Consider the following 23,601-nt stretch of genomic DNA (forward strand, 5'->3'; position numbering starts at 1 on the left):
GTTGCAGTCTGAAACCACCGTGAATTCATGCGATTCTGCTTTGTGAGACTACCACGAAATCATGATCGGATTGGATAAAAATAATCATGAATTTTAATCAAAAACCACCGCCGTGGAAAACTGGTTTTATTCCGGTATGGTCTAGACGCGAAAACTGCGTGAGTATTTTGTTTTAATACTCACAGATTTTTATTAAAAAAAACACATACCACGGGAAGGGCCGTCGTGTATACATCCTCTTGAATTTGTGGGTATGTGAGTTTTTAAAAATGGCCTTTTTAACCACTCCATATATTTACAATATTTCATGGTAGGGTCCTAGACCCCTATACGTATTTATGGTTTATCTATCCCAATACTCACATACTCACATACTAACAAAAATTTACTAATGATATAAAGTTACTATAGGATCTATCGACATGTTCTAATTGAAAGCTTTGTGAGTATTGTGCTATTACTCACACTTTCTTCTAAAATCTATCTCCTATTGATATTAGATGAATCAAACCTAGTCTCGGTCATTGTTTCGTGCGAGGCAAGACTTTTACGGACATACTCGACACATTTAACATGAATACAGCTCATATAATCCACTTGCTAATGTGACTTCATGGCGGAATCCCCGCACGAAGACATCATAAAAAATTATGATCTTGAGCGAAAATATAGAATATGAAAATATAACTTTAGTAATATAACAATGTGCAACTTTATCAAAAAAACGGAGAACAGTGTTTGCTAGCTCGCAACAAGGATCGCTGCGACAAGCATCCAATTAATATGGATCGGGAAAGTATTGTCGTGGAGAGTAACATAGTAGAAGAAATGTCACCACATGTCAATACCCCAGTCGTCGCTGAGGTTGTTGATACATCAGCGCCATCGGTGATCGAACCCGTCGAGGCCTCGAATGTCAAAGTAAGTGAAGTTCCAATGTGGATGAGTCGATGTCGAACCGATGATCGCGGATAGCGCGGTAGGAATATAATTTAGATTCGGAACAATTATATAATTCGGACGATTCTGAGAATGAAGTGACCTCGACTAGAACTGATGCACGTGAGCTGGATAAAAAAAGGAGTCTAGCCCACTGAGACAAAGGGTATTACTTGGGATACTTATGGACTTGAATACGGGAATAAAAACATTCTGAAGTTTTCTGAAGTAACCGATGCTTGGCGCTCACTAGCGAAGGAAATACCAATCGATCATCCAAGCATTAAGAATGCAGATCCACAAGTATTATTCAGTCAGAGTTATATCTCACCAATCCAGCTTGAAAATCGAAAAGATGGCAAAGTAACCTCGCGTAAGCGTATCTACTTCAAATCAGATGAGGACAAAGAAGCCTTCTTAGGGTTTTATGAGAAACTTAATCTTGTAGAATATTGTGTGTCAAATGGACTATACGATCAGCGTCTATACAAACTATGCTGCATGATGAAGAGATCGTGGTACTATGATAACAATAATACTTGGAACTTGGCTGGTGTGCTATATCGCAAGCAACACATCAATCTTGGCTTAATGCGGAAGACATACTTGTGCATTCTCAAAACAATGACAGATCGATTTGATCAGGCCGCTGCATTGAAAGTGTTTAATGACTGGGAAACATCCAGGTATTACCCCAAGCTAAGTGAATCCCAAATTAAATTTATTGTTGGAGGAATCTTTCGAGATGGATACAAGGAATGGAAAGCGGAGTATGAACCACAAGAAGTAAAAAAAAGAATGAAGAAAAGGAAAAGAGAAGACCGTTAGATATTCTTAAGGAGAAGCTGATTGAGAACGTCAAAGGCAAGAATTTCAAACTGGAGCAATCTATGAGAATTTGCTTCCATATTACTATGTTCGTAAATACGATGATCCGGCTGTGTTTCTGAATGTAGTGTTTGCTGATAAGCCTCTGTTTCATATGTGCAAGTTGCAAGATCATCAGCAATTACTTTACTTCATCAAGAACATCATCAACCCGGACTTTGAATTCATTAAGCTTGACTACATCTACATTGGATTCCGCAATGGTATCTACGATCTATCTAATACCACGTTTATTTTTACTGCTGATATTATAGAGAGCATTCAGGTTCGAACATACATTGACTCAGAGTTTGAGCTTAATACTGACTATGCTCAGCTACTTGATCAATATCTCCAGTTCCAATTCGATGACGAGACTATTGAATTTATCTATTTCATGATTGGTCGCCTAATGACTGCTGAATGGCAAATTTGATTTCATGGTATTGCTTTATGATGAAGGTGGATCAGGTAAATCGTTATTGATGAACCTTCTTAGCAAAATGCTCCCGTTCACCTGATCACGGACCCCTATAAGTGTGAGTAATAGCAAAATACTCACAATTTGTGAGTATTTTGCTACTACTCACACTTGCATCTAAAATCTACTTGAAGTATCTCCTATTGATATTAGATGAACCAAACCTTGTCTTGGTCATTGTTTCGTGCGAGGCAAGACTTTTACGGACATACTCGACACATTTAACATGATTACAAGTCATATGATCCACTCGCTATTGTGACTTCATGGCGGGATCCCCGCATCATAAAAAAATTATGATCTTGAGCGACGAAAATATAGAATATAAAAATATAACTTTAGTAATATAACAATGTGCAACTTTATCAAAAAGAACGGAGAACAGTGTTTGCTAGCTCGCAACAAGGATCGCTGCGGCAAGCATCCAATTATTATGGGTCGGGAAATTATTGTCGTGGAGAGTAATATAGTAGAAGAAATGTCACCACAAGTCAATACCCCAGTCGTCGCTGAGGTTGTTGATACACCAGCGCCATCGGTGATCGAACCCGTCGAGGCCTCGAATGTCAAAGTTAGTGAAGTTCCAAATGTGGATGAGTCGATTGTCGAACCGATGATCGCGGATAGCGCGGTAAATAAGGAGGAATATAATTCAGATTCGGGACAATTATATAATTCGGACGATTCTGAGAATGAAGTGACCTCGACTAGAACTAATGCACTGACAAAGGGCATTACTTGGGATACTTATGGACTTGAATACGGGAATAAAGACATTCTGAAGTTTTCTGAAGTAACCGATGCTTGGCGCTCACTAGCGAAGGAAAAACCAATCGATCATCAAAGCATTAAGAATGCAGATCCACAGGTATTATTCAGTCAGAGTTATATCTCACCAATCCAGCTTGAAAATCGAAAAGATTTTCAAGCTGGATTGGTGAAGTAACCTCGCGTAAGCGTATCTACTTCAAATCAGATGAGGACAAAGAAGCCTTCTTAGGATTTTATGAGAAACTTAATCTTGTAGAATATTGTGTGTCAAATGGACTATGCGATCAGCGTCTATACAAACTATGCTGCATGATGAAGAGATCGTGGTACTATGATAACAATAATACTTGGAGCTTGGCTGGTGTGCTATATCGCAAGCAACACATCAATCTTGGCTTAATGCGGAAGACATACTTGTGCATTCTCAAAACAATGACAGATCGATTTGATCAAGCCGCTGCATTGAAAGTGTTCAATTACTGGGAAACATCCAGGTATTACCCCAAGCTAAGTGAATCCCAAATTAAATCTATTGTTGGAGGAACCGATCCAGATGGATACAAGGAATGGAAAGCGGAGTATGAACCACAAGAAGTCAAAGGAAAGAATGAAGATAAGGAAAAGAGAAGATCATTAGATATTCTTATAAAGAAGCTGATTGAGAACGTCAAAGACAAGTATAAGTGTGACGACTGGTGAGAGCACGGCGCAGAGGAACAGCGACGAGGAACGAGTCGCGTGGCGAGGAGCGAAGCGGGGGAGGGCGGCGAGAGTCCAACGAAGAGGACTCGAAGATAAGGCGTAGGAGGCAGCTGATGTGCCTCGAAGAAGGTAAATTGGAAAGTGAGATTGAAATGGTTAGTTATTTGTCGGCTACGAGGAAGTGCTTGTTAGCATTCCCTTGGTATCCTATGTAAATATATGCATTTCACTATACTAGATTCTAAGTAGTCCTTGAGTCGAATCTTGAAGTAGCGTAGCGTAGTAGTGAACCGCGGTTCATTTGAACCGGGTCAGAATCTCCATAGTGAATTCAAATAAAAAAGAATGACTGTCGTTGAAGCTCCATGTTTGGCAATACTCGTCCAAACATGGTGATTGCCTTCCGGTCAGGCGTGTGTCTGTCTGGCCGCTCATTGGCAACTTAAGAAGACAGTTGGCAGTCAGCAAAAACAAGTAGGAAGAAAAAAAAAAGTAGGACGCATTGGTACCAACGTCATGGCCATCGCTGGCTGTGACGTTGGTGCGTCGTTACATCCTCCCGGACTTGACTTCTCGTTGACGCTTGTTGAAGTCCGAAACGAGAACCTTCCAATGCGACACATGGCGGATGTCTTTTTCGCGCTCCCAGGTTGCTTCGTGATCTGGCAATCCGTGTCATTTCACAAGCCATTCAGGTTTGCAATTGAATTGACGCTTGCGAAGAAGCTTCTCGATGATGTGCATCGTTGCGCCAATGTCGTCGTCAATAATCAGTCTCGAGGCCTTTGGGATAGGACGAGTCTTAAAACGCGACGGGATTATAACGTAATGACTCAACACGTCCACATTGAACGTGGAGTTCAGACGACTCATGCTTCGCGGAAGATTCAACTTGGCTACATTCGGATTGATTATTTTTACAATCTCGAATGGTCCAATCTTTCGAGCAGCGAGCTTAGCTCGTTTCCCATCAATGTCTTGAGTCACATGGGGGGAAAGGAATGCGGCGTGTATCCAGCATGACTAAGTCTCCTTCCTTGAACGTGATTGATGATCGCTTCTTGTCATAGTACTTCTTCTGACGTTCTTGGGTTTGAAGAAGATGATTCTTTGCCAAATCAATGATCTATTGGCGTTTGTCTTGGAACTGCTTCGCATATTCAACAATTCCACGCTGAATTTGAGTCATGGTACTGGGATTGCTCAAAGGATTCAACGGATTCCGTTCCTTGCGTCCAGTATCAACTTCAAAGGGCGACATACCGGTAGATGCGCTGACGAGAGTAGCACGAGCATTATTAATCGTTCCGAGATTATCCGACCAATCACGTCCGTGGTACGATATCATGCAGCGTAGAGCGTCTTCCAGAATCAGATTCTGGCGTACGGTTTGTCCATCGGCTTGGGCACGATAGGAAGTTGTCATGTGCAGACGAATTCCCATTAGCTTAGCCAAGGATGGCCAGAACTTGGAGACGAACTTGGAATCTCGATCGCTGATGATGATCTATGGTAAACCGTGATGGCGAACAACGCAATCAAAGAAGTGATACGCAGTCTTCTGTGCATCATCAGTCGGGTTGCACGCACGATACTTCGGGCGCTTGGACAACTTGTCGACAACAGTCAAGATTGCATCAAAACCACTGGGATCAGGTAATCCAGAGATAAAGTCCATAGAGACGACAGACCAGCATTCCTCAGGAATCGGGATGGGAATCATCTTGCCATTCTTGCGAGCATTGCTGCGTTTCCAGCGAGTTCAAGTTTTACAACTTTGCACATAATCGCGAACGTCTTGGTCCAAGGTGGGCCAATGTTACCATTGCGAAATGCGAAGGTACGTTCGATGAGCTCCAGGATGAGCAGCAATATTGGAGTCATGGAAGCAAGAGATGATGGAAGTTCGAAGGTGATTGTCCCGAGTAAACGGAGCACACAAGCGCATCATCGTCTGATACTTGCGGAAAAGAAAACCATTTTGTTTGACAAATGGTCGTTCCGGATGCTTAAAACGACCTCCGTAGTCTGGGCAATTGCGATATCCAGCAGCGAACTCTCTGCTAATCGAATCAGACCAACCGAGCGAGCTCCAATTTTGAGCTTGTTGGGTCACATTGGTGGCCACAACAATATTCTCAGCCGCAGCGACGGTACGTGGAGTTTCCACTGGTACATATCGGTAAGCTTGGGTTATGGTCGGAGCAGGGCGCGTGTAGTAACCAGCAGCAACATCCTCCCCACGAAATTGAGGGCGAGAGGGTGGTCGAACCAAATGTTGGTTAAGACTGCGGTAGTCGGTAATAACGCGTCGATTCGTCAGGTTTCGAGCTGCACGGGTATGGCAGCGCGTGGTACACTGATGAAACGAAACCGTATTGATCGCATGCTCCGAAGATTGACGCGACAATGCATCGGCAATCACATTGAGGTGTACCTTAACGTGATGCAACTTGAACGTAAACTGTGCGAAAAACGTCAAATAGCGAGCTAATTTCGCTGAAACCTTCGGGTGGTGCAAAAACCATTTGCAAGCAGTGTTGTCCGTGTAGATATCAAATTCACGACCATATAGGTAGTGACACCACTTGTCTAACACTAATTTAATAGCGAAGAGTTCTTTCTCGTGTGTTGGCCAATTAATAACGTGAGGACCAAGTTTCTTCGAGAAGAAGGCTATCGGATGATCTTGACCGGAACGAACTTGAGAGATAACGCCACCAACACAGTAGCCAGAGGCATCTGTTGTCGCGATTAAACGTTTCTCGTAATCCGGTAACTGCAACACGGGTGCTTCTTGAAGAGCGGATTTGATTTCCTCAAACGAACGCGTCTGTTCTGGACCCCAGCTCCAGACATGTTCTTTCTTGACAAGAGAACCAAGAGGCAACGCAATAATGGCGTAATCACGAATAAAGCGACGGTAATAACCTGCGAGACCCAAAAAGCTTTGTAGTTGCTTTTGGTTTAGTGGCGTAGGCCACTTTGCAATCGCTTCAGTCTTGCGAGTATCAACAGCAAGTCCTTTGGCAGAAATCGTATGGCCGAGAAACTTAACTTCGGACTGACCAAAGTGACACTTCGAGAGATGACAGAACAAATTCTCACGACGTAGAACCTCGAAGAGAGTTTGAAGATGCTCAACATGCTCTTCCAGACTGGTGGAAAAGACACAAATGTCATCCAAGTAGACAACAATGAAACGGTACTTCGCAAAGCGTACCCTCATGAGGCGAGACCAAACACCAGGCATACCGGCCAATCCCATAGGAGCTACACACCACTGGTAAGTTTCAGCGTGCGTGCGAAAGGCGGTATACTTGCGACTCTTGAGCGCGATACGCATTTGGTGATATCCTTGAGCCAAATCTAGAGCTGAAAAGATGACACAACCAGACATCTGATCGAAGTGCTCGTCGATGCGAGGCATTGGAATCTTTAAAACAATCGACTGCGAGCTCACATAGCGATAGTCGATGACCCAACGAATAGGCAAAGTCGAGTTTCCAGAGCGTACCCACTCAGAGCGAGACAGCTGATGTCCAGAAGTAGGATCTTTCTTTGGAATCCCAAAGATGTTGGGCACCCAAGGAGAATCAGAAACTTCGATCCATCCTTTCTTCAGCTTCTCTGCAACGAAGAGATCCAGTGCATCCTGCTCAACCTTAGACAGGCGGAACGGAGCACGGCTACTTGGAACAGCATCAGGTTTCATGTGGAGTTCGAAATCCACACGACGTGAAGGCGGTAAACCATCCGGTAAAGTTTCCGGAAAGACGTCAGTAAAACGCTTCAATAAGTGAGTGATCGGAACAGGAGTCGACTCACTAACTGGCGTGACCGCACAAATTTTGACACGGTACACTTCCTTGTACACATGTTTCTTCACATTACGTTTAAAGTCAACAGCAGCAATCTCCACAGCTGCTTGACTAGCAGCCGTTGGTGGAGGCGCACAAGACATACTTGGAAACGAAATCTCATGCGAACGCCAATTGATACATGGCTGAAACTTGGTAAACCAAGGTTTTCCCAAGATGACATCATGGGCAGATCCAAGTGACCATTCTATGACTTGAAGTTTGCGGAAACGGTAGCGACCGAATTCAATGGTCGCTTGACCTTTCTTCACAGAGCGCGCTTTCGTAGAAGTTTCATCGAACCGAGTGACTTGTGAGACACCAGACGTAGCGGTGTTAGCGACTAAGCCTGGGCGAACAACATCGCACGTAGCACCACTGTCGAACATGATGACGACAGGTTTACCATCCCAAGTCCCTTGTTTACGAATGAGCTCGTTCTCACGATGCATGGACGACAAGGTGGACGTGGAAATCTCTTCCACTTCAACAATCTCAACCTCGTCATCGGAACGGGTCATAGACGCTCGTTCAGCAGCAGCAGCAGTTGTAGGAGGAGAAGAATTAAAGTTCGCGGCAGATTGCTCGTGACGGTTCTTTCGAGCATACTTCTCCTTGTTCTTCAACTTGAAGCACTGCTCAATGACATGACCAGACTTCTTGCAGTAACGACATCGCTTGTTAGACGACGAAGAAGAAGCAGAACAGCGATTTCTAGTGCTCCCTGAGTCAATTTCCATTGGCTCGGGTTCGTTCTCCTGAATGCACGCATAGGCGTGGCTTGCTTTTGGTGAGAATTGTTGTTGAACTGAGAGCGTGATCGGTCCTGCGAAAAGAACGGTGGGCGATAGTTCATACCGCGGACATGATGCGATCGATCATACTCCAAAGCAATCTTCATTGCTTGCGACACTGTTGTACAGCGACGATATCGCACCTCTTCGCGCGTAGGAATGACTAGTCCACGTGTGAAGTAAGTGATCTTGTTCAACTCACTCATGTCTGTCACTTGCATGATGGCTTCACGGAAGCGAGAGATGTAATTTTCCAAGCTAGAGCAATTGTTCTGCTTGAGCGCGTACAATTGATCACGCAAACGCTCTTGCAAATCCGGAGGCACAAATTCATCGGTCAACCGGGCCATAAGGTCCGCATGTCCTTGATATCACGCTTGTTCAGCTTGTACCAAGCGGCAGCATTTCCCTTAAGGTTCGCAGTAGTAATGGCCAAAATTCGAGAACTTTGGTTGTCGTTTTGCCAATCGATGTTTTTGACATCAAAGTACTGAGCAAGTTGCTCGAAGTACAAATCAACAGATTCTCCCATCGTGCCTTGAAATTCACGCAGACGGATACCTTCGACTTTCACTTCACGCTTACTTATGGCTTCAAGCAGTTGTTGCTGCTTGTCAACCATTTTGATGAGTTTCTGCGTGATAGCGTCAGTAGACCATCCTTGAGGATTCAAGGAAGTCATGGTTGATTGTCGAAAACTTCAGCGATGAAGTGCCGAAAAAGGTAGTCGGGGACAGGTGGACAGCGACGAGGGGTGCAGGTACTGAATTGATCCGGTTCTTATAGACCAGACACACGCAATCAACGATAACGCTGATGAAGGATGCGACGTTAGGTACGGGTACTTACTTGATCCGGTTCTTATAGACCAGACGCTTAGTGCAGTACATACGCAAAAATTCAACACGGCAAGCCGTATGAAATGAGGTTGCAACGAAAAAATCCGACGAATGTGGAGACGAAGAACGACGACACACGCTTAACGAGCGGCTTTCCACGTGTCGCGTAGCGAGTAGAGAATGAAGAACCCCCTCCCGGACGAAAAACAGCAAGTGCAACCAGATGTGACGACTGGTGAGAGCACGGCGCAGAGGAACAGCGACGAGGAACGAGTCGCGTGGCGAGGAGCGAAGCCGAGGAGGGCGGCGAGAGTCCAACGAAGGGGACTCGAAGATAAGGCGTAGGAGGCAGTTGATGTGCCTCGAAGAAGGTAAATTGGAAAGTGAGATTGAAATGGTTAGTTGTTTGTCGGCTACGAGGAAGAGCTTGTTAGCATTCCCTTGGTATCCTATGTAAATATATGCATTTCACTATACTAGATTCTAAGTAGTCCTTGAGTCGAATCTTGAAGTAGCGTAGCGTAGTAGTGAACCGCGGTTCATTTGAACCGGGTCAGAATCTCCATAGTGAATTCAAATAAAAAAGAATGACTGTCGTTGAAGCTCCATGTTTGGCAATACTCGTCCAAACATGGTGATTGCCTTCCAGTCAGGCGTGTGTCTGCCTGGCCACTCATTGGTAACTTAAGAAGACAGTTGGCAGTCAGCAAAGACAAGTAGGAAGAAAATAGAAGAAAGTAGGACGCATTGGTACCAACGTCATGGCCATCGCTGGCTGTGACGTTGGTGCGTCGTTACAATAAGCGTGAATTCAAACTGGAGCAATCTATGAGAATCTGCTTCCATATTACAATGTTCGTAAATAGGATGATCCGGCTGTGTTTCTTAATGTAGTGTTTGCTGATGAGCCTCTGTTTCATATGTGCAAGTCGCAAGATCATCACCAAGTACTTTACTTCATCAAGAACATCATCAACCCGGACTTTGAGTTCATTAAGCTTGACTACGACTTCATTGGATTCCGCAATGGTATCTACGATCTATCTAATGCCACGTTTATTTTGACTGATGATATTGTAGAGAACATTCAGGTTCGAACATACATTGACTCAGAGTTTGAGCTTAATACTGACGATGCTCCGCTACTTGATTAATATCTCCGGTTCCAACTCGATGACGAGACTATTGTACTTATCTATTTCATGATTGGTCGCCTAATGACTAGGCTGAATGACATTTTTTCATATTCTTGCTTTATGGTAAAGGTGGATCAGGTAAATCATTATTGATGAGCCTTCTTAAGTATCCATTTACTTCTGATCAGGTTGGTATTTTATTAAACTCTCATCAAGAGCAATTTGGATTAGAAGAATATTCTCATAAACAAGTATTATCCCCTCGACTCCCAACGTCGTAAGATACGACATTCTAAAAAAAATACGTCGTATCTCACGACGTACGAAGCATTACAACAGAATTTGGCTCGTAATTATTTTTCCATTACTTTAATCAAGTCATTTTGGAAAAATAAGGTCCCGGAGGTATTATATGAAAACCCAGAAACAACGTGCGCGGGAAAAGTAGGGGAAGGGGATCGGGTTTTGGATCTATATCGGTGGCTTGTCAACCGCTCATTCCAGATTTCGCCGAATGGCGCGCATTCGTTCCAGTCGTCGAGGGAAGGCCGCAGCTACAGTCGCGGCAGCAGCTACGGCCACCGCCACCGCGCATGATATCGACTTTGGTCACTTCTGGCGCCAGCTTCGTGCTGCTGACTGGACAGCAAAGAAGCCCAGTGGATTGCAGACCAAGTGAGGTTATTCAAGTCCTGATGGTACCAAGGTGCTGATTGGAGAAGACGCCGTAGTGGAATATGCTCTGGAGTCTGGACTTCTGGTCGAAGGTGACAGTGACAACGATGCTGATACCCTGGATGACAGACCCTCTGATAAATGCGTTACCGCCTCGCAGATTGATACCAGTATCGAGATATCGCAACGTACCATGTTCGGCACGCTTAGCGAGTCGGAGGCAGATCTGTCACAGTCGGCAGTCACTCGGGCATTTGATTTGCCACCTGAAGGTCTATTACTGGATGCTTCGCAACTTGAAGAAGCTGCCGCTCGTTTGCAATTGCTGTCGGGCGCGTCTGGAGCTGAGAGCGGTGCCGAAGAAGAGGACAAGTCCACTGCCGATGAACAAAGACGGAAGCCCCAGCGTCAAGCTCCCAAAGAAGAAAAGGATATTAACTTCGTACCTGATAATGAAAACACAAGCACGTACGCAAGCTTCAGCTCGGATGAGAGCGACGGTGCTGCCTACACAGATGACGACGAAGATCCAGACCGTGGAGACGACGACTGTAACGATGATGGTATCTCCGATGGCGACGCCGTGGAGATGGATGAGGCTGTCATCGCTTCACTTCAGTTGGACACTGAAGCACCTGATCGACGCAGTCTGCATCAGCGCGAGGATGCCTTGCGGACAATGAAGTGGACGTCTGTGTCGTCTTCTTTCGAGTCAAATGTGGAAGCGTATCCAGGACTTGGTGAGGAGCTTGCTCAGCCCACGAGAGAGCTGCGCAATGTCACACACTCGCCACTTCTTCCTTCTTCTATTTTATGCCCGAGTCCATGTGGGTGAATATCAATCAAGAAACGAACTTTTACGCATTTCAGCAAGTAGACAGACGAGCTGAAGCAATGCATGCTCGACAAGTCAAGCACCCCGACCGCCGACAAGAAACGCTGATGAATATACGGCGCCGCCTGAGAACTAAGCCAGCGTACCAGGCTTACGAGATCCTACACGCCCTCGGTTTGCTCACTGCGCGCATGCTCTGCCCGCAAAAGAGCTTTGCTGCGCACTAGTCGATGGTCGAAGATGGCGCCGTTCCTGCTGGCAGCTTCGGACGCTTCATGAGCCGCAACCGCTGCCAGGATATCCTGATAGATGTCCACTTCGTCGACAACCAGGGCGAACGGAACAAGGAAGTGGACACCAGATGCATTGACGGGTAAACCGGTCTCGCCATCGAAGATGTGATAACACTCTTCCACCGGCCTTGTCGGAGGAGCCCGGGCCTGGGCTCCGAGTCGCGTGAAGCGACGTCGATCGGAACGAAGCTCGGATCCGACTTGAGGCGGCGGCGGCGTCGTTGACGACGGCGACTGTGACGGGGAGCTTTGCTGCCCACGTCTAGGGATGTCAGCGCTACGACATCCGAGGCATTCGTGGCCTCGTGTGGTACTATGGCACCTACACAGGAAGCATGTTAGACGCCTTCCTCTTCACTTAAGGTCTAGGAGACCGCGTGTGGCACTTTGTTACCCACACAGGAAGCGTATCCGACGTCTTTCTCTTCAGTTAAGGTCTGGGCGACCGCGTGTGGCACTTTGTTACCCACACAGGAAGCGTATCCGACGTCTTCCTCTTCAGTTAAGGTCTGGGCGACCGTGAGTGGAACTCTGTTACCCTCTCTGAACACGCTGTTCTCAGTGTTCGTGGCAGCTGCAGCTGTCTGCGGAACTAAGTTACCCGCCTGTGGCCCTAAGTTACCCACTTGGCCAGCGCCTCTTCTGGGCGCTGCCACCATCAAAACATCCTCGGAGTCGTCGACGTATATGACGACTCCGAAGCATCTGCCGGATGCTTTGATACCCTGGCATCCCTTGCGGGCGCCCCGGGTCCTGACAGAGGTGGGAACAATGCTCTGTCGGACTGCGCAGGGCGGCTGGCACCGATTGCCTTGCCTCGCCAGTCGATCCAGGGCTCGTGCTTCTCTAGCCAGGGTATGCCCAGGATCATATCATATGGATCCATATCAAGAACAGTGAGCTGTTCGAGGCTGTCAAAGTCTTCAAACTTGACGGCCAGATCCACTTGGACGTTGGGGACAGTGACGACCTTCCCGTCGGCCAGTTTACTGACACCGTCCCGCTGCCCTTGCTTTCTCTCAAAACATCGGACAGCTTGTTGCTGTTACGAGCAACCGTCTGGCGGCGTGCGAAATTCTTCGACGCCCCTGAATCGATCAAGATTCTAACGGAATGATCGAATCCCCGTACACATCCGTGTACTACGAGCAACCCGCCGCTGCTCTTCGCCGATTCGAGAGTGCGAAGACTCTCACGGGCTAAGTTCCCGTGGTACGCGCCACCCGCGCACCCATCACGAAGACTTAGCTCTTCCTCAGTAGAGCGCCCCGCCCCTACTGGTTTCCGGCGTTCCCCTGTCCCCGGGATCCTGGCTTCTGCCAGCGACCCTTGAGGACGGGCTTGGGGAAGGACTGTCTGCGGAGTCTTTCCGCGGGACAGTCGCGCTTGAAGTAACACATCTTCCCGCAGCCGAAGCAGCGGATGTCACGCTGTTCGGCGGGCCCGAGCTCCATGGGAACTGGTCCGTTAGGGCTCGTTCGACCCGGGGTCGACAAGGAGCTCCCAGGCCACGCTGAGGCCGGCGTACGCGCCTAGCGATGGCTGTACCCTTTTTGAAGAGCCACTTGAATCGCCTCTTCAAGGGTGCTTGACTGCACCCGGAACCGCTGAGTGCGTACGGGGCCCACTCGAAGTCCGTTCATGAACACAGTCATCTTATTGTGTTCGTTGAGTGGGTTTCCCACTAAGGACGCCGTGAGCTCCCGTATCTCTTGCACATACTCGTGCAGGTCGCGCCTCCCTTGTTTACACGCGAGGAAGCGCGAACGCTGGCGGTACTCGTAGCTCGCCGGGAGGAATGCGGCTCGTAGCTGTTCGCACAGCTGAGCCCAGGATGTGAAACATCCAGGGGATGTTGCTTCCCGTGTGTACACCCAACTCTTAGCACGGCCGCTAAGGTTGTAGAGTGCAAAAGCAACACGCAGTTGCTCGGTCGAGATCAGAGCCGCGTCCATCGCGAGTTCTACTTCTCGGACCCAGAAGTGAAGGTTCTCGCCTTCCTTCCCTTCATACGACTTAACCTTCAGCCGTATTGGCTTCGAATGAGGCGGATTTGCTTCCGCCGCCGGAGCCTGCAGGTTCTCCCGCACATGCGCGATGAGGACCTGTTCGTACGCGTCGAATGCATTGACGCGCTCGAGCTGCTCAGCCGGTGTTGACACCACCAGGCTCTGCAGGGCCTCCATCCCGAAGATGCCTGCCATCTTCCGAACCGACTCGAACTGAGAGTCGTTTATATGGGAGAAGTCGTTCCTATCCATGGTAACGAACTTCGGAGAGGTTCAGGTAGTCTACCCGCGGTGGCGTGGATTGACTACGAGTGCTACCAAGTGTGACGGGATCACACAGCACCTTGCGCTAGAGGAAGTTATCTTCCGAGAGTATACAAACTCTCAGTGAACGGCAAATCACAGGTCCCCTCTTTATTCAAAAGAGAGCGAAGTGACCTAATTAAGGTAGAATGTAAACTGAGTATATTTATAGGTAGATAAAGCTTGGGTTTAATACAAACTATAAGTCACCTATAGAAATGCAATGTCGTTAACCAATGGTTGGCTTTGAACGACCTTGGTACTTTGTACCAAATATCCCGAAGTATGACGTGTCACACTTCATGTAACCAGGGTGCAGTTAGGGCTACGTACCCGCTACAAAGGACCTTATACCCCATTCCCTAGGGCTTTCTTTGCCCCATACAGTTATTCAGTTCCAGCACTAAGTCGTAAGATACACGTACTGTAGACCATGTGTACATCCGGACGTTTTGTTCATCCGGACACACCCTCTGACCAATCACAACAATGTATCCATCACACTGAAGTGCATTTGTTCAACCGGACAGACTTATTTTTACCCAACCCATCGTAGCGGATAGTGCGATTTTAGCACAGAAAAGCGTCTTGTCGGGCACTCACAGCGAGTTTTTCCAGCATGGCACGAGGGCGGAAGCGAGCACCTGGCAGCAGCGGACGCCGTGACAATGGTCATACACGTGACTGTGAAAGTTTTAGTAAAAAGCTCGACATAATAAACTACGTTCGAGATCACGGCATGCCTGCTACTCTAAATAAGTTCTATAGCCATCTCACCAAGCCCAAACGAGAGTCGAAGAGGAAGAGAATTTACGACTGGATCAAGGATAGAGAGAAAATAGAGTCCAAGGCATCTTCCTCGGCTACAGCGCACCTCAAAGCTGACAGAAAGAAGGGCACTGCAACGACTCTATCGGCGATAGCGGAAGAAGGCCTAGTCGAGTGGGTTAATACTCTACGTGGTGAGGGCGTACCGATATCCCGGTTGATGTTGCAGCTTCAGGCTGTAGATATCGCACACACTGAAGGTATTCCTGAGGGCGTATTTGAGGGTAGCTGGTGCTGGCAGCAAGGTTTTTTGTCGCGGCATAAATTATCTCTACGTGCTAAAACTCGCCAAGGACGGAAATCACCAGAAGCCATGGAAGAAGCTGCACGAGCATTTTGGTGTGAAGTTGAACGAACCAATTTGGAACTTGGAGTTGACAAGATATACAATGCAGACCAAAGTGGGATCTGTTTTGAATATCTGCCCAAACAGACGATCAATAAAAAGGGGGCAAAAACCGTATGGGTTCGCTGCGGAGGAAAGGACAAGGACCGTTTAACAGGAATGTTTCTGGCAGACTCAACAGGTAAGCAATATGATCCATTCTACGTTGTTAAAACAGACCCATCGAAAATCCCCGAGAGAGCTGCCTACAACTATGTAGCTCAACACGGTTTCGGTGATACATTATGGCGCCAAATGAAGAGTATCCAGACTGATCTTCAAGTTCAAATCTATGGTAACAGTTCCGCTTGGTGGAATTCGGATTTGTCTGTCGCATTTTTAGACTACCATTTTGCCGATAGAGACGAGGCATCTCCAGTTCTCCTGCTTTGGGACGATTTCTCAGCACACTGGACAAAGGAAGCAGCACAGCACGCTGAAATTTTGAACATTCACTTAGTGAAGGTGCCACCAGGCTTGACATCTGTGTGTCAACCGGCAGATATCTCTTGGTTTCGACCACTCAAGCAGCGTTTGAGAAAGCGTTGGGTGGATTACATTGCGCAGCAACTGCGTACGTATTCGTCAAGCGAGTCTAGCGCTAAGTTTGTGCTCTCACCTCCGTCTAGAAACGATGCTATTCATTGGGCTACGACAGCGTGGCGTGAGTTAGGTACACAGGTTATCAGAAGTGGATTTAAGCGTCAAATGGCTGAGCCAGCGGCTGACGTCCCTCAGAATATCGTAATTCAACAGTTAGAGCGTCTTCACGCGGTTGAAGAGACCGTCAGCGACGCGGATGATGTCGTTCAGCATTTTCTTGACGGGCAAGAGCAGTAATGAACCAAGCAGAAAGATTTGCACTTTGTATACGAGAAAAAAAATCCTCTTTTTCTGACACGGTTTTTTGTTTGTATATATATATATAATTTTGGGGTGTCCGGATGTACAGACAATGACGGTGAAACTCAACCCCCAGTAGACATGCATTTTCAAGTCATTTTTAGAAAAGCCAACAATACAAAAAAACTCGAACCCTTTCGTGGTATCACCTGCGATTGGTCAAAATTAAACCGACCCAACAGTTTATTAAAAGTCGAAAAAACAATTTAAACAAACACCGTAAAAAAGCAAAAACATGTATTATTTTGCTCTACACCATCACGACAGGGTGTTTTGGGATTGCTTTTTCAAAGCTTTTAATAACACATTCCGTAGATATGTTTTCCCACGCTCTAATTGTGCGTGTTACGGCAGCCAGACGCTTTTCCTTCGCGGTTCTTGTAACTGTTACCTTTCTCTCGTAGCCATTCAGCTGTCAACTTTTTCTTGAGTGGCCCCATAACGCCCACGTCAAGGGGCTGACTCACAGAGGTGCTGTTAGCAGGCACGGGGACCACAATTGCAGAGATCTTCTCCGCCACAACGCTCTGACCGGCTTCGGAAATATGCGAGTCAAAATTGTCCAGCAAGAGGATTGACGGGGCATCAATCTCGTACTTTAGCAAGTTCAAAACGTACGTTTGCCACACTGTGACGTCCATCCAGCCATTTTCTTGGACGGTGTACACGTGGCCTGCAGGATACGTCGGAAGTTCATCCGTCTCCACAGTCCCGCCCGGCATTCCTCGTAGTATAAACAGTATTGGTAGTTTTTTCCCTAAAATATAAATAAGTTAGTTTAAACATAATAAAATCATTAAATCATTAAACAAAACTTACCATCCGCTCTAATGGTGAGAACTGCAGTGAGTCTACCAGAGTTTTTCTGCGTGTGCTTCACTTTAGCGGAGCCACGACGGCCTTTGAGGGCCCAAATCTTGTGGGGTGGGGTGTCAAAATATATTGCTGTCTCGTCGACATTGTATATGGCGGATTGCTGGAAGTGAGAATGCTGTTTCCAAAACTCTACGGCAAAGTTCAAATGGATTTCTTGTAGTGCATCTTCATCCTTTTTAGTAAACTGCGGTTTCTGAACAGAAAAACCATGGCTATAACATTAAGAAAAATATGTAAGCAATAAATATTGATTAAAAACACAAATAAAATAGGATAAATTGCTAAAACGTTTGATTAAACCAACATATTGAAAAACGAGATGCTTACCGAGCTGCAAACCGCTGGCACATACGCATCAACGCGCTCAATGCGCGCTCAGGAGATGATTTATCGGCTAAATACTGCTCCAGCCAAGCCCCCTGCTCCATCTTCATATACTCGATCATGGCTCCAGTACACAAATACTATATATACACGTTAGAATCTGCAATAAATAATATAACAAAACAAATTTACCTCTTCATCCCGACGGACATCTTTCATGAAGGTGACCAATTCGTGCTCAAATGTGATTTTAGTCTTTGCGCCTTGTCCTTTTGTCGTTCTGCTAGTTTGAGGTCCCTTAGGAGTTTGTTTGGAGAATAAGTATTGGGAGATTATTGCGCAGCTTTGCCTTCTTTCTCCAGCCCTTCAACGTACCTAATGGAATATTAAGCGCCCGAGCGGTAGGTTTACATCCCTCCAGAGCCACCAGCTCGAGCGCTTCCCGTCTCTGCTTGACGGTGTAGCTGTTCTGCCGACGACGTTCGTCCATCACTTCGCAGAAACAGCAATAGCGTTGTCACCAGTTGCTAGTGGTGATTGTTGTTGTTAAAGGTAAAATGGGAACGGATGTATTGGAGTAGCTTAAGCACGGCCTCTGCTATCTGCTGCACAAGCTCCTAAAGCTTGTGACTTGACTGGAGAGCGTTCACTAGCTCTTGCTAGCCAACCATGCAGTGGTTGAAGTCGTTCCACTTTGGCGCGCGTCACAGATGCGCGCGTCACAGGTCGCTCTGCTGACAGTCTTCCCCACGTTGGGACTTGAAGGGCACAATGCGTCGTATGTGGACGGTCTCCATGTACTTGCCCTTGTCAAGGACCAACGTACCATTCGTTCGCACTGCTACAACTTCATAAGGGCCACTGAAGAGCGGTGACATCTTGGCTTGAGGTCCCGCATCGTTTCGCAGCAGCACCTTGTCTCCTGGGGCGTAGATCCACTCGCGTCGCTTGTCGTTTTCGCGCTTGTTGTTCTTGGCGACTTGAGCAACCTTGCGCTGGTACTGTTCATCCCAGTTCGTCGTATGCTTCACGTCGAAAAGCATGTCTCGCCCGAAACTGGCCTGGGCCGGAGACGACTTGAGCATTGAGTTGTACGTTGCGCGAAGGGCAAAGGTGGCGTCGTGTAAGAATGCAGCCCACTCCTCCTTGGTGTCGATCGTTTGCGTTCGAAGCTTGTCTCCAATGACACGGTGCAGCCGTTCAATCACGCCGTTCGACTGAGGGTTTCGAGTCGTAGTGGGTAGCGCATGGATGCCATAGCTCTCTAGTAGCTCGAAGAACTCTTTCTTGAACTCGGGGCCTTGGTCGTAGATGACTCGCACAGGCCGTGGGTATCGGCACAACCAAAACCGATCAAAGACGAAAGCCGCGTCGTCACTTGACGCATCGTCCACTGGCTGGATATCCACTAGCCGCGTGCTTGTATCGATCATGGTCATCGCTCGAAACTTTCTCTTTCCGTAGGGACCTATAGAGTCGATTGCAACCTCAAACCACGGTCTCACTGTTACCGTCTTTGCCGGCAATTTGCCGTACTTCACGGTTGGGTGCTTGCTCTTAGTGCAGGGCAGGCAGTTCCGAACGAACTGCAGAATCTTAGACTCCATACCCTTCCAATACAGCGATGTCTTGATTGCTTCGTACATTGCTGCACCGCCTGGATGCAGAAGCCACTCGTGATAGGCTCTGACAATGGGCTCTTGTAGGTGATCCGGTACTATGATGCAATTGTTCCTCGCGTCCACCTTGAGCTTGACGCCATTAATCTCTTTCACGTTCTCGCTAGAAATCGCAGCACTCTCTTGTGCTCGTGCGAGTTGTTGGAGGTTTAACGAGAACACTCCCGAGTCTTCACTCGTAGCTGCAAGTGTAGTTGCATCTTCCGTGTCCTTCCCCAGTTCGGCACCCGGTAGGCGCGATAACGCGTCCGCCACGACATTGTTCTCTCCCTTGATATAGTGCAGCCGGGGTCCGAACTCTTCAATCTCGAGCCGCCAGCGCATCATCTGGATGTTGTTGAACGTCCCGTATGTGAGGTTCAGGTGATCGGTATGGACGTGCAGCTCCTGGCCGAGTAGCATGGTGCGGTACTCACGTAATACCATGAGAATACTCAGCAGCTCGAGACGGTTGGCGGGGTATTTGCGCTGCGTATCGGTGCACTTCTTACTCCAGAAGGCGAGCGAACGACCATGCTGGGCGATAACGGCACCGAACTGGTATCCGGACGCATCCGTGTGGATGTGGAATGGTTCGCCGTACGCCGAAAATGAAAGCTCCACAGTGTGCGCCATCACGGACTTCATCTGCTCGAACGCTTGCTGGTGAGTCTGATCCCAACGAAAGTTGTGCTGCGGCGACATCAACGCCGTGATCGGAGCCAGGATGTAAGCACGTCTTGGCCACATGTCCCGATAGTAATTCACCATACCGATGAATCGACGTAGCTGACGCCGTGTGCGCAGGGCTTCTATCGCCTGTATGGCCGACACCTTGTCATGAAGTGGCTTCATCCCGCTTGTGCTAATGTGGTAGCCCAGGTACGACACGCTATCCGTGCACAACTTAGACTTACGAGGGTGAATAGTGAGTCCATTGTCACGAAGACGCTGAAAGACGATGCGAAGATGCCTTAGGTGCTCCTCAAATGACGTCGACATCACAATGAAATCGTCCAGATACACCCACACGAACTCCAGGTCTCCGAGCGTCCTGTTCATAACCGCTTGGAATTCATCAGGGGCAGTAGCGACGCCCATCGGCAGCCGGTTGAACACAAACTTGCCGAACGGAAACACGATAGCGGTGGCAGCTCGACTGCGCTTCGAGAGAACGCGAGCATAGTATCCCATCGGTATATCAAAAACCGATATAAACTTGCACTGCTGGAACTGGCGAAGCAGCTCTGGAATGACCGGCAGTGGGAAAAACCTGCGCTGCAGCAGCGCATTCAGCCGTCGAAAGTCGCAAAGTAGTCGGATGGTGCCGTCTTTCTTCAAAATCGTAAACGCTGGCGATGCCCATGGGGAGCTGTTGTCGGCTGTCATTACTTCAAGGCGCACAAGCCGCTGCACCTCTTGCTTAGTTGCTGCCAACCGGATCTGTGGTACTGGAAAGGGTCGGCACGCAAAGGGCTTTGCATCAGGATCAAGTGGTAGCTCGTACGGATCACCTTTGATTTCTCCAAGCCTCCCTGACGCAACATCGTCAAACTCCTTCATCAGCGCCAGCATGAGTAGAAGCTCGTTCTCTGAGAGCTTAGTACCGTCAATCATCAAGTTAAAATCCACCGGTCCGCTGTTTTCCGCCACAGAGATCTCAACTTGGCTAGATTCATCGCTCACATGCAGTCTTAAGCCGGGCTTCCATCCGCGCGCTCGCAACTTCGGCATAGGCACACGAAGACCATCCCACTCGAGCTCCTTTGTCGAGAACAACAGGTCAATTCCTTGAGTCGCGAAGAAGTCCTTCCCCAGCATGACCGGGTACAGGAGCTGTGAGGCGACTCGAAATTCATGAGTGCAAACTCTTGACGTCGAGAAAATGGGCATGTTTATGGCTGCCTTTGCCACGTGAGTTGTCTTGCCAGTCGAGCCGTCAGCTTGCTTGAAGGTTGCCTCTTCCTGTTGCAACACAAGCTGTTCACGAACTCGATCCACCACGCTCTGGTCAATCGCAGACCGCGAGCAACCCGTGTCGATCAAAGCAGAGAACGTAACTTCACCAATGCGGACTTCCGTCACCATCACTGGTTCATCGCTGCGATTGGGTTTTTCTGCTCTTGTTTTGGCCAGCAGAGGCGCCATCGTTGAGCTCGTCCTGCCTGCTTCCACTCCGTCTTCCTCTTTGTCGTAAGTCATTGCGTTGAATTCATCGCCTTGGTAAAACCGAAGAGCGTTCAGCTCCTCCTCATGCTGTTTCTGCATGGTCTCCATCCTGGCAGCCATCTGGTTGATCTTTTCCTGCATGGCAGCAAATTGATCACGCCCGTGGCGAGGTTGTTGCTGCTGGCCGCCCCGTGGTCGATACGCTGGAGACGACGGATCCCGGAAACACTGCTCCTGGGTGTGGTTATTGCGCTTGCAGAAGGAGCAATACTTGCCTCCTTGCTGTCCTTGCTGTGCTTTTTCCTGGCCACCCTTCTGTCCGCCTCGTCCCGGACGTGCATTCCTTCGTTGCTGCTGTTGGTGGCCTCCGCCATTCTCACGAGATTGAGCTGCGTTACTGTTCTTGTTGTCGCGTGGGGGCCGGCGTCTGTTGCGGAGGGCTTCCGCTTCATCTTCTACTCGCTCAATGAGCTCGAACTGCTGCTCCAGTCCAGCGAAGTCCCAGGAGCGTGATAGTCGTGACACTTCAATCTGCCACTCGATCGGCATTCCGCTTTTGTACATGCGGACACAGTCGGCCTCAGGGATGGCTTCATTCTCGTCGATGATGGTAAGGTAGCGATTCAGCTTTCTGAAGGCTCGGCTGTATTCTCTAACGGACATGGACGCCGTCTTGCGCAGGTCCGTCATCCCGTGAATGATCAAAGTCCGAGTTCCGGGAGGACAGTGAGCCATTGTCAATCGTCTTAAGGAGTAGATGGCTACATCGACGTGGTCGAGTTGCTCCTCGGCAACCACATCGTTGAACATCAGAAGGTCGTCATCGAAGAGAAGGACCTGCAAGTCCTCGACGAACGCGAACTGGTCCTCCTCTGTGTTCTGGTACCCCATGAAGACGTAATATTCCGACAGCCGTAACAGCCACTCCAGCCAGTCCTTCCAGGTTCCATCTCGGAAGACCGGCACGCGCTTCTTAATCGTCGACCCGTTACTCTTCACCTTCTCGAAGATCACTGTCTCCTCCATCTTGGTGTGGCTCATGGGTGGGCGCTGTTGACTTGTCGGTAGCAAAACTTGGTTGTGTTTTTGCTATAGCAAAATGTCACCAGTTGCTAGTGGTGATTGTTGTTGTTAAAGGTAAAATGGGAACGGATGTATTGGAGTAGCTTAAGCACGGCCTCTGCTATCTGCTGCGCAAGCTCCTAAAGCTTGTGACTTGACTGGAGAGCGTTCACTAGCTCTTGCTAGCCAACCATGCAGTGGTTGAAGTCGTTCCACTTTGGCGCGCGTCACAGATGCGCGCGTCACAGGTCGCTCTGCTGACAAGCGTGATTGTTTAAACGGCGCCAGCATGGCGTGCTGTCCAGCAATATATTTGAAAGTATATTATTGGCTAAAATTACAAATAACATTCTTACTTTTGCACTGTAAGGGGTCGAGTTTTTGTGGGGGGTTGAGTTTCACCGTCGTTGTCTGTACATGTACACATGGTCTACAGTACAATAAGTCCTGGGAGTCGAGGGGTTAAGCTGAGCCATATCATTTTTTTTACATTTTAGAGCTTCTTCGTGCAAGTCAAGCTGATGTTTTGCTATCTAAAGCCTATACTCGATTAACACACGGTCCTTTGGTGGAATGCGAAGGTACGGCACGTGCTAGTAGTACTGTTGCTGGTGAAACTAGGCTTTCGCTGGGAATGCAGCTGGAACTGATTTAAAGAAATTGCTTTTAGACACCTGCCCGAATGTAATGCGTTCCAGCGTTATGGCGGTTTAAGGCCTGGTATTGACGTTAAGCTGATAACTTGTGTCCAGATCCCGTCGTTCACACCTATATTTTTATTAACTTCGTGCAAGCCGCAAAGCTCGGTTTTTCTAACTTAAGTTTCAAATACCGGTATATGCAACAACAATAAGTAACGTTAGCCGACCCTTTATAGCATCACCTCTCGGTC

At 47.9% G+C, this 23,601-nt stretch overlaps 2 protein-coding genes across 2 annotated transcripts; both read left to right on the plus strand.

Annotated features, from left to right (window-relative positions):
* Window positions 1-828: 828 nt before the first annotated feature.
* Window positions 829-2,242, plus strand: PITG_13142 (uncharacterized protein; the record flags this gene model as incomplete). The annotated part of the gene is made up of 4 exons (XM_002900617.1): window positions 829-921; window positions 1,585-1,625; window positions 1,804-2,030; window positions 2,082-2,242. The coding sequence occupies 4 exons, from the start codon at window positions 829-831 to the stop codon at window positions 2,240-2,242; spliced, it is 522 nt and encodes a 173-aa protein (XP_002900663.1).
* A 397-nt stretch (window positions 2,243-2,639) lies between these two features.
* PITG_13143 (uncharacterized protein) lies at window positions 2,640-3,524 on the plus strand (the record flags this gene model as incomplete). Its single annotated transcript, XM_002900618.1, has 2 exons — window positions 2,640-2,918; window positions 3,498-3,524. 2 exons carry the CDS (start codon window positions 2,640-2,642, stop codon window positions 3,522-3,524), a joined length of 306 nt encoding a protein of 101 aa, XP_002900664.1.
* Window positions 3,525-23,601: the final 20,077 nt, after the last annotated feature.

This window comes from Phytophthora infestans, genomic scaffold (genome assembly GCF_000142945.1).
Source record: "Phytophthora infestans T30-4 supercont1.25 genomic scaffold, whole genome shotgun sequence".
Lineage (NCBI taxonomy): Eukaryota > Oomycota > Peronosporomycetes > Peronosporales > Peronosporaceae > Phytophthora > Phytophthora infestans.